Source organism: Scardinius erythrophthalmus (assembly GCF_964197995.2).
Source record: "Scardinius erythrophthalmus genome assembly, chromosome: 19".
NCBI lineage: Eukaryota > Metazoa > Chordata > Actinopteri > Cypriniformes > Leuciscidae > Scardinius > Scardinius erythrophthalmus.
In genome coordinates, this window is record NC_138239.1 from 9,761,162 (window position 1) to 9,776,692 (window position 15,531).

Genomic DNA, 15,531 nt, shown 5'->3' on the forward strand with positions numbered 1-15,531 from the left:
ATAATATGAAAGGGTTTAGCTTTAATTATATTATTATTTACTTTAATTTACCAGATGCCTATGAAATGTTTGTCCCTTTCATCAGGATAATAAAAATGTGTCCATTTATTTCATGCCATTGCATATGGCATGATCACTTTTTTTTTTATTGAACAAAGATCACAGGGAATGCATGTAGGCTAACACACTAATAGCACATTCAAAAGGTGAAAGTAGGCTACTTAAAAAGGTCAAAGTTCAGAGGATGAAGAGGACGTCCAAAATATTCATGATTCCCTAAAAAAACATTAATAGGCTAGGTTAGTAGCAGGTCATTCACCCCCACCCCACCACCTATTGTCACTGATGTTACATTGTATAATGTTCTATTGTGAGGATATCACTAGTGTTAGTGCCTTCATTTTTTTTTTTTTTTTTTTTACCTAATTTAAATAGGTTAGGCTATTAACCCACCAAAGCAGGAAAAATCTGGTTGACACCAATAGATGAAACTGATATTTTTGCAAAGATGTCCTGCAATGCAGTGTCTGCTACGACATGTGTAAGTAATATGCTAATTAAAATTTAATCAATTGTTTGGTGGTTGTTGTAAGGTTGTAAGGTTTAGGTAATGCCTGACCGCCGCCGTTAAGTCTCCAGTTACCTCACAGACTCAACTAGAACAATATAGGCTATATATATATAAAAAGAGTCAACAAATGAAAATGAAAAAGTTATGGCGCTTCCTTTTAGTTTGAAAGGGAATTGAGGAGTCAATACTTGCCATTTCTTGCGTTTTGGCATTTTTTAAATCTCGTCAAAACAACATCTACTGACTCAAGAACACGAAAACAAAAAAATAATATTTTTTTTTACAACTGGTTATTTTCAGCACCTCCTCGTGGGTTACAGCAGGATTGGTTTGGTTCATATAATGTCTGGTCGCGGGCTTTATTCACAGCTTCCGCCAACCAAAACGGTTACTGTGTTCCGGAACGGAGATGCTTTTTACCCCGGCCGAAGGTTTGTCATCAGTCAACGCCAATCTTTCACTTTTGACAGCTTTCTGAACACTGTCACACGAGGCATCACCGCTCCATTTGGGGCAGTGCGAAACATTTACACCCCTAACAAGGGTCACAGGGTGTTGGGTCTGGAGCAGCTGGTGCACGGAGAGAGATATGTGGCAGCCGGAGCAGAGAGACTGAAACAACTGGAGTAAGTTCACTTTATTCACATGGTAATGGCGCAATTATTATACTGTAGAATAAGTACGGAAAACTATTAGCCTACAGAGTAAGCAAACTGATGTGGTTTGGGGTTAAATTACTTTTAGGTTTTGAATCTGTTGGCCAATATAAATAATTGTCATTAAACTATGAATTAAATGATAATTTTAGCAGTTTAATACAGGGTTTATACAGTAATACGGTCTTTTCCAACAGAGAAGCATCATCTTTCAGTGAAAATCTGGTTTTGAATAAAAAACTAGTCACTTGTACAGATGAGTTTCAGATTTATATAAAGAGAGAGAGAGAGAGAGAGACTAAATTAAGACATTGGCTTAACATATAGGCCAATAAGCTTATTTTTTTATTTTTTTATCTTAGTATGGTGGGCCAAATCAAAATCATGACAGGCCGACTTTGGACCGATGGCCCTAGTTTGGGTTTATGCATGTATAGGGTACACAGCATAACTTCCAATAAAACCTTGTATCAAGGCTATTGTTTTCAATAAAGCATGTGATTTATTGCAATCCTCATGAAGCTTTCCCTGATTGTACAGCTTCCTCGTATCGAAAAATGTGGAATTTTACAACAGCCTTAAACCTGGAAATATAATGCTTATTTTAGTGACTTATTTTAGTTTCTAAATGGATGAACTTTTTTTCTATCAGATGTACTTTCTTGTGTAATTTGTAATAGTGTAATAGTGCCTTACACATACATTTACTTTGTTATTAAATTACATTTCAAAGCATGGAAATAATATTACTTTTTAAGTACTTGATATATTATATTTATATTAACAATATTATGTTTTTTTATTATGTTAACTATATACTTTCTCTCTTCTTTATTATTTTATAGCTATCATCACATACCACAGAAACCGTCAAAAAAGAAAAGTGAACCGGTAAGAGTCTTGGAAGCTACAGTGTTCATAGCATTTTATCATACTATATTTAAAATATAATCTAAATCATTTTTCTTTTCAGTGAGTTTGTCTGAGTAAATAAATCAGAACGGTAAAGGGAAAGCAAATATCTGAGGCAAATCATAACATTTTTGCAGTATGATCATTACTGCAGTTCTACATCATTATTGACTCTGCTACATCTCTCAGACAGAATATCACTGCAAGGTTTCTCCAGACTGTAGCGGATGACTGATTTCATGCCTTTTGTTGCTGAAAACCATAAAGTGAACGTGTGTTGATATCTCCATTTGAGTCAGCTGTTTCTGGGATGAGCCTATGTGTGGGGCAGGCTTAGTTTTCTGACTGCTCATACAATTATTTTAGAAAATGATTTAGTCAACATTCACTACATGTTCTTTGCAAATGATTTGTGCTACTTAAGCTCTCCCCACGGATTTCTTTTAATTTTCTAATGTATACAGTAATGTCATATTCCAAATTGCTTCCTTTCCGTTTCTACAAGCTATCTTTGCTTCGCTTTGCTTACAATATTTATTCGCTCAATAAATGTGCCTCACAGGTTTTTTGAAGTAAAGAAACAAATTGTTCTTTTCACTCCTATACTCCTATGCTAAATGCAGTGACTATTTATATGATGTATTAATGAAAAGTGGTTACAGCTGTTGAACAATTTATCTGTTGGATAATTACCAATGCCACAATTTAGCACAAGTGTGCTCAGACCTGCTCTGGAGTTCTGTCTTCCTGCAATTTTCATTTCCTGCTCATACACCTGCATGTAATTTTCATACAAACCCTGGTTCAGGTGCTTTTCGTTGAAGTTGGAGCAAAACTCTGCAGGAAGGTGTACTATAATGAACAGTAGCATAGTACAGTATAAGCACCATGATACCAAAATAGTATATGCGTTTACACAAAATCAATGTACTAAAAACGGGAACGTTTTTCATTGCATTTTTTGTGTACGGATGAGAACATTGTCAAAACAATCCCAGTTCACACCGAGCCGCAAAAATGACTAAAAACACTGTATTATGTACTTTGAAAGCTGTTTTCACAAGTTTGCGTTTTCAGGCCCCCAAAATGCCGTTGTCGTGTAAATGAACGACCAAAACAAATGAAACGTTTTTACATTTTAGGGTGCTTACACGACAACTAAAAACTAAAAAGTTTTTCCTTTGTATTTTTCGCATACAGTCAGCAACATTGTCAAAACGATCCCTATTCACACAAATCCACGAAAATGACTAAAAACGCTGTATTCTGCTGCCAGGCCAGTAGTTGGCGATGTCACTTTGTAAAGAAACTATGCGCCGATAGACTGAACACATGGGGTGCTTCTCATTTCTTATTTGTGCATGTGCATCCTCTTTTCCTTTTCTCGCGTCTCGGGTATGTGCACGACGTCACCGTTTTCACAATTATTTTGTAGTTTACGGACAATAATTGTGTAGTTTTTTAAAACTAGCACTTTGAAACCCTTGCGTTTTCAAGCCCCCGAAACGCAGTTGTCATGTAAATGAACGGCTAAAAAGCATAAAAAGTTTTACACGATGTCGTGTGAACGGCCACTAAAAGATTCAATGGTTTATACTGATTTTGAGCTATTTGAGTAAATGCATTTTAAAATATGATTATTTAAGTAAAATCAAATAGATGCAAATAGTTAATAATAAACTATGCCATGATTTTTTTGAGTGCAGAAATCTGTCCTGTTTCTTTTCTATATGACTGACAAATATACATCACATTGAGTTTATTAGTTAAAACTGTATAATCCAAATGGATGATTTTTACATGTTCATCACAGAGGTCTCAGGCATAAAAACAGTTAAGACACTCAGCAGTTTTGAATAGGGTTCAAGAAGACGCAGACTTGGTGCTATTCAAAGTTTGGACAATTTGAAGTGACTTATTAAGCTAATAGTTTTTACAACCTTCCTCAGAGACCAAAATGCAGTGGACCATAATAGAGCAATAATCATAAAAATACCCACTTAGAGTGACTTTGCTTGAGGTTATGGCACTATATGTCACTGTCTGTCACCCTTTTAGCTCCTTGTTTCCGTCTGCACAACAACCAACATAGCATTTAATTGAAGAAAACCAGATGTGTAAGTGCCCTAAATGAGTAGTGGAACAGTTATTGTCAGTGATGCTCAGCGGGGTCCTGTTCATTTGTCTCCACTGCAGATCCAACCTGTAGTTCACAGCAGAATAATTGTCCCAGCTCGATGGAAGAGAATCAGTAATGAGTCGTGCACCATCAAGTGAGCCCTGCTTTTAATGTGTCCCTATTGGAAGTCTTCAATGGCAAACCCTTAGGCAATAGGCAAAGTCTAATTCTTTAGAACGGTCTATAATACTGTCTAACGGTATAAAATCAGACCAATGTTCTCTGCTTTATTTCATTATTTATGTCTAATGGCATCTCATTTTCTCAAATGTTGTTAATTATCAGTGAAGCACAAATGTGTGGAGTGAGTTCCAAATCTGGTTGTATTTTTCTGTAGTGTTTTTACCCAATGGAGATATCTTGGTTCCTCCAGCACGGGTGCTGATTCCAAAACACACGCTCGCCAGCTGGGAAAACGTATTGGCCATGGTGACCGAGAAAGTTCACCTTCGCACTGGAGCTGTGCGCAGGTATGTGCTTCATTCATGAAATGTACATGTGTAAAATGAAAGAGAACGTTGAGCGGTTTCAATCCTTTCAGGTTGTGCATGCTGAATGGGAAGCCTTTACGTGGAGCGTATGAGCTGAAGAACAACCGCTGTTATGTTGCTGTAGGGGCAGAGAGGTTCAGGTCTTTGCCTTATCATCTGGTTCCATGCAAAGGAGTAATTCACAGCCTCACTGATGTGTAAGGAAGATTATAAGACAAGATAATTGCAATATTATCAAGATAATGCCCTTTTAGTGCACTTTCTTGTAGTTCAATTTGCAATCATTTGGTCACCTTTTGATGTTCATAACCTGTTTGACTTTCTTTCTTCCGTGGAGTACAAAAGGAGAAAAACTATGGAAAATAGTCCACTTCTGAAGCCATGTGATTGATTCTATGCAGAAATGTGAAGAAATGAGGCTGGAGCTGGGAAGATTTTGTAATGTTTTTGATAGAAGTCACTCGCTCACAAAGGCTGCATTTATTTGATCAAAAATACAGTAAAAACATTAATGTCGTGAAATTGGAATTTTAATATATTTTAAAATGCATTTTGAATTTTCAGCATCATTACTCCAGTCTTCAGTGTCACATGACCATGATTTTTTATTTTTTTTTGGAAACTAAAATTTTTTCATTATTCGTTGATGAATAGAAAGTTCAAAAGAACTATATTGATTTGCAATAAAAATAATTTGTAACACTCTCACTTTTGCTGAATAAAAGTATTTTATTCTTTAAAAAAAAATCTTACTGACCCCAAACTTGAATGGTAGGTTATATTAAATAGAAAAAAGACAATAAATCTAGAATCTAGAGATAAAGTACAATTATTTGTAAATTGCTAATTAAGTTAACATTAAAAATACATAGTTTAAATTGCACTAATAAACCATAGAATTAATAAAAAATGCCAGAACTGACATGATAAAACAGAATTCTGTTTGAAACAAAGAAAGCAAACAGGTGTGGAACAACCAGAGGATGAGATTTTTTTTATAAAAACTATTTCTTTAAGTGACCATTTCCCCATTTTTTTTTTTTAGGATCAACAATGGCATTCTTCCAGTGCTAAAAAAAGGAAACCAAGACAGAACTTTGGTAAGGATAATGAAATAATATTATCAAACTGTTTCATAGATAAAATACACATATTATGGTATGGGTGTGATGTTATATTATTTAAATATCTAATGAAAACGCTGGCATTGATTTTGCCTGTCAGTGTCTAAAAGGCTCATTCTTCAGAAGGCAGGGGTGAACACAGGGAAAACGAGTGTGTGTTTTTGCCACATTAGTAGACTTCCACATTAGTATTATTTGCTGTCTTAAACAGTTATATGGAGATTAAATATAGAACCAAGCTAATGTCCTGAACTAGTTTACAACACACCAATCTTGATGATCACCCATCTCTTTCCACTCTGACTGAACCCAGTTAGTGAGAAAATTTCAATTCGGACCAGATATAAATTGACCACTGTTCATTAGTTCTGAGGATCAGATACTTGAGAAAAATGTTACCGTCACAGGATCTCCATGTCTCCAATCAGGCTGATCTGTGTCCGTGCGAGTTGGGTTCGGGTACATTCCCCTCATCAATCACTGTCTGTAGGAGGTATTGAATTCTTCTCACCTCTCCTTTTTCAAACTGTCCCAACGCTCAGAGTTTGTGTTACTTGATCAAGTGAGAGCCGAATTCCCTCACCGGGGGAAGGCGCTGAAACCCTCCCCTGTACCCACAGAATGAGGATAAATTGTTTTGTGATAGTGTGCGTGTTGACTTGATGCTTTTGGGATGGTCCAGACTACAATAAGAGCCAGACCTGGCAAATAAGTGATGGAGAAAAAATACACACTTAGTGGACTGGGACCCGGAGCTCTCCAAAGTAAAGTTTGAGACATCTGGTTATTGTGAATAAGAGAAATGACAGCAAACTGTTTGCCTGTTGATGTTAGAAGGGAAAAAACTTGTCTAATTGATTTCTCATGCTTCATCAGCTTCATTGAGTGGAGGAAATAATTTGAAGAAAGTGGCCAATTATCTTTGATACAATGAAGATGGAATGGCAATCAAAGTCTCATCAAAGTGTCATTACATTCCAAGGTGTTGTTCCATAATCTGTTTACATTTACCCGTAATCTGTATTTGTTGAGAGGAAAACAAACAATTTAATACTTATTAGTTTTCCCTTCAGAGAATGTAATAGTAATTCAAACACTACCAGATAAATGATTTGATGCATTTTATTTAATTTGTTTCTCATGATCTTAAGAACATTTAGATCTTGGGTGGATTTAAATCTAGCGTCTTATGTTTGCATGTTTGAAAAAATTGTATTTTATATTTTATTGTTTAAATTTCTTTACAAAACATTTTTAATAACAATTAAAATATACAGAACCTGTCCAAAAGTTTGGAAACATTACTATTTTCTTGAAAAGAAGTCTCTTACGCTCACCAAGGCTGCATTTATTTAATCAAAAATACAGTAAAAACAGTAATATTGTGAAATGTTATTTCAAATTAAAATAACTGGTTTCTATTTGAATATATTTTAAAATGTAATTTATTCCTGTGATGTGAAAGCTGAATTTTCAGCATCATTTCTCCAGTCTTCAGTGTCACGTTATCCTTCAGAAATCACAATATGCCGATTTGGTGCTCAAGTAACATTTATTATTATTATTAATACTGAAAACAGTTTTGCTGCTTAATGTTTTTGTGGAAATGGTGATACTTTTTTCAGGATTCTTTGATGAATAGAAAGTTTAATGAACAGCATTTATTACATTTTATTTTTTCAATTTATAAAAGCATTTATTAAATATTAATTATTTGTAGCATTATAAATGTCTTCACTGTCACTTTTGATCAATTTAATGCATCCTCGATGAATTAAACTATTAATATCTCTTTTTTAATCTTACCACAAATGTTTGAATGGTATCATTTGTTTCCACAAAAATGTTTTCACCATTGATAATAATAATACTAATAATAAAAAATGTTACTGGAGCACCAAATCAGCATATTAGAATGATTTCTGGAGGATCATGTGACACTGAAGTCTCACAGGAATAAATAACATTCTAAAATGTATATTAAAATAGAAAACAAATTAAATTTCAAATGAATGCTGTTTTTTAGAGCTTTCTATTCATAAAATAATCCTTAAAAAAAATCTCATCTGGTTCCAGTAATTGTAATCAGTCAAATAAATGCAGCCTCGGGAAACATAAGAGACATTAAAACATTGAAAGGTAGCGTATATACATAATTATATAAATATAAAATGAAAAAGTTGTAATATTTTATACTAAAAAGCATGTAAAGTTTATGAAAAGATCTTTGTAAAAAAAAGAAGAAAACGAAATTCCATAAATGCATAGCAAGTTCTGCATGCTTTCTTTTAATACAAAACGTGATATTTCCTCTTGATAGCATCCTCTCTACAGATCTTGTATTTTCCACATGAGGGAGACAAAGACTCATCTTTGGTCTCCATCAACCACCTCTACCAAAACACCTTTCTTTATCCGTCTGGCTGCTTACATTATCCTATGATGTCATTCCAACATAAATATTTTGATTATGAAATTGAACACCGGAAGAATGTCTCATTTTTAAGCAGTCGATACAATATATTTAAGCCTATATTTTATTGTCATGTAAACAGCATGGAGGGGCCTGTGTATTATTAGAAATCTCTGTTGGGGTTTTTTCTCCATGTGACAGAGCTGGCACTGCACCGGCAGATGAAAGCAGTAGCACAGCATTTGGTGTTTATTCTCCAACTGGCCTAACAGATGTTGAGCTAGGTGTCAGCAAAGTTGACATGGGTGGAAAAGTGCAACAGCGACCGAGATGATCACACCCCCTTGTACTAGCGGCCACATATTCGTGACTGTGACATGCAGAGGCAGTAAAGCTGTCCCAGTCCCTTTCTGTGGCACTGCAGGGCGAAGCTGTCTCCTCATATCTCCGAAGACTTGCTCAAGTCAGACCCGCTGCTGTCCCTGCGGAGGCTTCCTGTTTTGAAGAAACATTGCTTTCTCAAGGGGATTGGTGGAGACACCCATCCAGCTGCTCTCTGTCAGGCCTGTCCTACGCAGGCAGGGGGAGTGTTTCGCTGAAACATCAGGGGGTCTTCCACGCCTGGCTTCAGAGTCATTTTAACATAGCTCTGGATTGAAGGTACCATCCCCCATGCTGTACTTTCATGATTCAGTTAGTATAAAGGAAACTATGACCTGTTCTTGTGTAAGCCTTGTGTAAGCCTGGTATCAAGATCCGTATCAGCAGATCCCATCACAAGTGGTCACCTGAGACTTTTTGCTTTTTATACCTAATACTTTCATGCAGATGTATCAAACCGTTTTGAACCCTGTTTACTCCTGGTTTTGGTGTCGTCCTGTTTAAAATGATTAAAATGGGCCTTAGATTAGTCTTGTTTGTCTATCAAATGTACAATATTGGCTTTACATACTTTTAACCTTACAAACTGAACTGAGACTTTCCACCTTTAAATGCCCTTACTTTAATCTCACTTACGATTTTGGCCACGATTTGGCCATCTGAGACAAATTTTGAGAATCCTAAAAGATTCCAAGGCCAAAAGCTGAAGTCTTTGATCGCTAGTTTGACATGTTCGTCGACAGTCTGACAAGAAAAAGTCTTAAAGGACTATTATAAATCATACAGTGTGCAACCGGCTTTAGCCAAACTTTTGTCTGACTTCCGTCATGTGCATCACAATTATCATAAATGCAAGTTTCCTAGCTAGAAATTGGACATGATCGGCCTCTCAAGTCATATTTATGACTGGGTAACTCTGAGATAATTTTGATTACCAAGTTTCCAAGTAAGGATGGGCAATAAACCTTAAACATGGAGGAGAGAACACAACATCTGCATTGATTTCTTGGCGTTACAGTCATGTATATTTACGTATACAAATATCCATTTGGCGCACATTAAATACTGCATTTATTGGACCGAAATTCAAGAATTGTCTGCAAAATGGCTATCTAGCGCAGCCACAAACTGCACCAGATACGCTAGCTATGGTTCTGCCACCATGATTCATATTCTTTCCAACAACAAAGCACCTGAACGTGAAAAACTCGTGATTACGACTTGAGAAATTAAAATAAACTTTGATGGCGTGTGAAGGCAGCATTAGTCTGGTCAAGAATCGCACTTAGCTGTCCGTTCCCACAGAATGCGTTGTTCCATTCCAGTGCGCTACTTTTCCATTGTTTTTCTATGTAAACGCGCTGGATGGACACGTATAAACGTTGCGCTCGCGTCTTGTGTCTTTTGCAGTGTCTCGCGGATGGCACGCGTTCTAAAAACGCGGTGCTCAAGTTAAAATCAGTTCAACTTTTCAAAAACGCGTCTCGAGACCTTGCATTTTTTCCCCATTCCACTGCCCTCGTCTCAAAGCAGAAACGCGTTCTGAGATGTGAAGAGTCAGTCAGACTATCATGTAAAGTGACCAACCACAGTTTATTTAGTTTTTTCATGCTTTTTAGATGTGGTTTTATGTTAAATAGAGACCATAGATGGCACAATAATAGATAGAAACTCATTAATTAAAAAAATTATACCGCACTGTAAGTCTGCAAACTGCTATACAAAAAACTTCTAAGGACTTTGAAACTTGTGTCCATTAAAAATAAATACAAAGCACAATATACAGTTCTGCTCTTGAGTATCTGGTTTATCTTCCACTGAGTACTTCAAACAAAACTCTTGAGTATGTTTTCCAAAGATTGGATGGCATAAACCTGGCATCACATCCAGGCAAATCCAGTCATTTCTTCTGCAAAAGCACCCATTGTATTAACCCAGCACCTTCCAAACATGTCTTTGTTTCCAGGCGGACTTGTGAACCTCAACGGAATAGTAAAATTGCGTAGCCAGCCAATCAGATTGGAACTGCCAGTTTTTGAGTGGTGTTGGCAGTTTTGTTCAACATGAATCAGATGGTCCGTTGGGAGGCTGTCTGAAGCTGGGATTAAATGAAAATTGACCTTGAACTCTTCAAAAACTCACTTGCTGTCAGTAATATAGTTTTATATCTTATTTTTCACAACAACCTCTTGAGTTTATATCATTTTTTTCCCCAAAGCTTTCAGATTGTGAATTCCGCACGTTCATCCTGAAAGTTTCATTGATGAACTTGAATTCTGAATGAATTCTGACTTGCAGCAGAACTTTTGCCAGTGCTATGTCTCCTTTGCCCACCAACAGCTGTTCAAATTCAAAAGGATGTCAGGCAGAGTTTACTTTAAAAAAGCAAGTGTATAGAACAAATATTCAGCTATTCCCCTGGCCCCATGTTAGTGGGCTTGCAAACACCATTGCCCGAAGTGTGTAGCAGTGGAAGACGGAGATCAGTGAAGTACCCCCATGCTGCCTCTCTATGGAGCCAACTAACAGTGGCAAGAGCAGGAGAAAAATGTATTAAGCCTTCTCTTTCCCTCACTGTGCCAGAAATGGCTCACCTTGCTCCCAATGGTAGATCCGGTATGCACTGCCTGCTGGAAGAAAATTACCTTTTGTGGGAGTATTAATTCAGACATGCATCCTGCTGTCAAAGCATCACTCTAAACCCCTCTTCCCACTGTTCTGTCTCTCTCTGTGTCTCCAGTGCCCCAGTCTTCTTTTTTCATCATCAATAACTGTCTGCTGTCTGCTGAAGAATAAGTTATTCCCCCTCAAGTTTCTTTTTTAAAGCTTGTTTGGATCCTCATTGTTTGATCTGGCTTGATAAATAAGACTATCGCAGTTAGAAATTCATGGCTGCCCTGTTTCATCAATAAATGATTAGTTTGCTGTGCTCTCTGGTGATTGATAGGTTGTGCATGGGATGTATTGGAACCAGATGAATTCAATACCGTGCCGGTCGCTGGGGAGCTACAAAGCATATCAGCTCATGAAAAATTGAGGTCAATGGAAAATGTGAAAAAGAGAGTAAAAGAGGAAGAACGAGCTGTGCTCGTAACACAGTTGTTTCTTGTTATCAGAGGGTTGTAGACACACTTTAAGCATCAGATCAAATCAAAGCCATGTATGGTCTGAAAGAAGATTGCTTTCTACCCTTAGTTCGCAAAACAAGGAGTGGACATAGCCGGCTCCGTCGTTTTTTACGCCAAACTGCCCGGGCAGGGCTCGAAAATCCCAGATCTCTTCGCTACGCCGGGTGAGTGTGGCAAGTCGTTTCCTTCGGTCTCCCTGGAGTTTCATTTCCCTGCACTTCCTTCGCCAGATACAGGCGTTTTACATAATTGCTGATAGGCGCTGTGGCTGTTGTTTTTGTAGAAGTGTTATTTTCTCCTCCCTTCTCTCCATCTTTCTCTTTACCATCTCTGCTGTGTGATTGTGATGCATTTATGATTAAGGGAATGAGAGAGAGTGGCAAAAAAGAGGGATCTTGTACTCTTGCATGTGTGCGGCGCAATACAGCGAGCGCAGGCGTGTGTGCGCCACAAATTGCTTTGAATTGACAGGCTGTTCTCTAAAGCCCACCTACATTAGGGAAATACGCTCTCATTCTTGGATAGAATGCCATCCTGTGAGAGGAATATTAAAGCTCAGCATAGATTCAAATGCTGCAAAGGGCTTTAAATCATAGATAAATTCAATCAGGCCATTTTGTTTAAAATGTATGCAAGTGCCTTGTTAGCTCTGGCTGGGAAAACAAAATGTTTCCATTTTTTTCTGATAGGTAATCAAAATGTTCATAAGTTATTCATTAGAAATCTCTCTCTCATTCTCTCAGAATTTTTCTCTATATTGGTTTCTGTTCTTTTGCTTTCATTCACCAAGTCTCTCTCACTCTGTTGCATATAGAGACTTATATTGTAATTATTATTTGGCTTCCTTTATTTGTTTAGTGATAGTGTGTTGCATAATAAAGTATACAATATGTTTAAAGTAATTCATATTTTTTCAATAAATTACATTTTAATATATATATATATATATATATATATATATATATGACATATTTTATCAAATAAATGCAGCTGTGTGAGCATAAGAGACTTTTTATAATATAATATAATTTGTAATTTAATCACTTAAATAATTTATTTAAATAATTGTTAATCTTTATTTTTTTTTCAATCAAAAGGTATATATTTAAAGTATATATATTTTTTCTTATTTGTTGTTTTATAAAAAATTTTTTTGTTCTATTCAAAATCCATTTGGTTCACAAATATGAGGGGGTGCATGTGAATGAGCATGACACTTTTGTAAACTGCGTGAAAACAAGACTTTGACTGAGCAAGTGCATTGTGTCTTTTACATGCCATGAGATCATTCAGTGAATAATTGCAGGCGCTCCGGAGCTGCCATCACTTTACTCGTAAGAGCCGAGCCAGCAGTCCTTGTGATGGAGTTGAGTTTCCCTCACTCATGCAGATCTCGCATTAGCCTCGGACGGTATGTCTGCAGCCATGCTTATAAAAGCCCCCCGATGAAGGCTCATACCTACTCTGGACACTTGATCATGTCCCATGGGGCAGAAGATCCACATAATGCCATTCCTAATGGCAGAAACGAAAAAAAATAAAACAAGAAAGCTCCTTTAACTACATCAATCACTGCAGAGGGGTAATCAAACATGCCATGACTGCGAGTGCCATTCCCATCACCTACTGGAGGAGGAGTGCATCTGCTGTCAGCCTATCATTAGCCAAGATTGTCTTACCTTTGAATATCAAAGGCACCAGCCAATGCAGTTTGCATCTCAGGATCAAGAAAGCCCATTAAATGCTTTGTGAAGTGCTGAGCTCAGACGAACTTGATTTGATGCGAAGTGTTTTGGGTAATGCTGAAGAGTGTTTATCACTTGAACCCTCATGTCTTGTCTGCCGAAACAAGACGGTCCATCTATAGACAGGTTTTTTTCTTTGTCTGTGTTAATCTTCTGCTTTTTGAGAGAAGATATTGATCGTTTTTGTAACAAACATTAATTGATTTGTAGTTAGCCCCAACAGCCTGGCCATTTACAATGTCATTTTGTTATGTGCGCTGTGAACAGTGAAACTCAGTTGTGGAAACAGTGTCTCAAGGTTCTTTCTAATGGATCAACCTGATCCTGCTTTTTGCTGCTGTCTCTAATCTTTCGATTATAAATGGTTTCTGTCATACAGGATTTTGAACAATTTTCACTCAGACAGCTAATCATTTTTTTTTGAAGAAACAGCAAGTAACTTAAACTAAACTTAAATTAAACATGAAATTATTAGAAAGACAAGTATTTTCTTGTAAAATGTACTCCAATAATCTTTGTTTTATTCAAACTTCAAAAAATTTGCTTCAATTTACAGTGCATACGGTTGCATATGTTGTTTATAAAGATGGATGCATCCAACATATGATCAGCATGTAATCAGGATTTATCGCCCTCTCCAGAAAAAAGTGTCTTCAGAGCCACCAACAAAATGATGGAGGCAGTAATAGCATCTGAAGTCCTTGAAGATGAAAATATGAAGGTGGATCTTCCCATAGAACAGGTGAAGATGACAACCAATATACAATATACTTATTGAATACCAAAACTAGGATGCAGCAATAAAAAAGCTGAATACTTTCTTCTCCCACAGATGGAAGTAAAAGAAGTTGAGGAGGAACAAAACTCTTACGAAGACCCCCGACCAGAAAGTGGTGGTGACAGCCCTGCCAAAAACTTCCCAACCCATCCAAATTCAACTGCTACACCAAGGTCATACCCTTCCAAAACCAACAAGGTCAAAGACAATTTAGTTTACGCAATGCCTTCTCAGCATAGGATCTGAATGTCAGATCAGCCTGTTCTAACTTTTAGTCTTCTTTATTGTGCTTTGACCAGTCTCTAAGAAGGTACTTTAGTAAACCTACCTCAATGCCCATCAATAGATCTCAGAACATACCTTAAGTATGAAGGAGTCAGAAGGAGACCTCCAACTCAACAGCCAGGGAGAGTGCAGGGACGAGTCATTAGATCAACCAGAACCAAAGGTATGGAGCTCATGACTCGTGGAGCATTATTAAAGACCAGTTAACATTGAACGAATGTTCTGTTAACGTTACTGGAAGAATGTTTGTTCATAATTTTGAGGAAAATCTTGCCAGAACAATAACCAATGTTCTGAGACCATTCCCTGTTAGCTAGGTCATGGCTTTAATAGGAATAGCCCACATCGACTATGAATGGAACACAGCATAAGTCTATCTTATTCCACTCTCCGTTCTGTTCACACAGTAGATGTGGTCACGATGACAGAGGTAGTGATTTGCTTTTTTTTTTTGTCTGTGTTCTAACCCCATAAAATGAGTCCATTTAGATACAGCAGTTACTGTGGCCAATAGTCCTTGACTCGTTAAAGTGTTAATCTCATAACATTGATGAACAGACACAACAATGCTTTGGAATATTACAATGCCATGCAATTTCACAGTGCTTTGAAACAGGAAGATATCGAGTCTTATTTAAACAATCAATAACATGCAGCATTCCATTTAATGAAAACTATAATTTCAGACAAAGGCAATTACACCACCGGGTATTGTTTTGGTGCTGTGACTTTCTGCTGCAGTCTGCATTTTCATAATAGAGATATTCTTATCGAAATAATTATTGACTGGGGAGTGCGGTTATTACCTTGTTAAGGACCTCATCAATAGAATAATTCATTTCTTATCACATTTAGTCCTGTATGGAGA

The 15,531-nt window shown here is 36.8% G+C and overlaps 1 protein-coding gene across 1 annotated transcript; it reads left to right on the top strand.

Annotated features, from left to right (window-relative positions):
- Positions 1 to 913: 913 nt before the first annotated feature.
- Positions 914 to 14,770, top strand: dcdc2c (doublecortin domain containing 2C; the record flags this gene model as incomplete). Its single annotated transcript, XM_081394318.1, is given in 11 exon segments — positions 914 to 1,197; positions 2,073 to 2,118; positions 4,336 to 4,412; positions 4,656 to 4,665; positions 4,667 to 4,788; positions 4,860 to 5,006; positions 8,771 to 8,904; positions 11,675 to 11,817; positions 11,923 to 12,019; positions 14,242 to 14,342; positions 14,433 to 14,770. Coding segments are annotated over 11 exon segments (1,353 nt in total). The 3' UTR covers positions 14,625 to 14,770.
- Between the last annotated feature and the right edge of the window lie 761 nt (positions 14,771 to 15,531).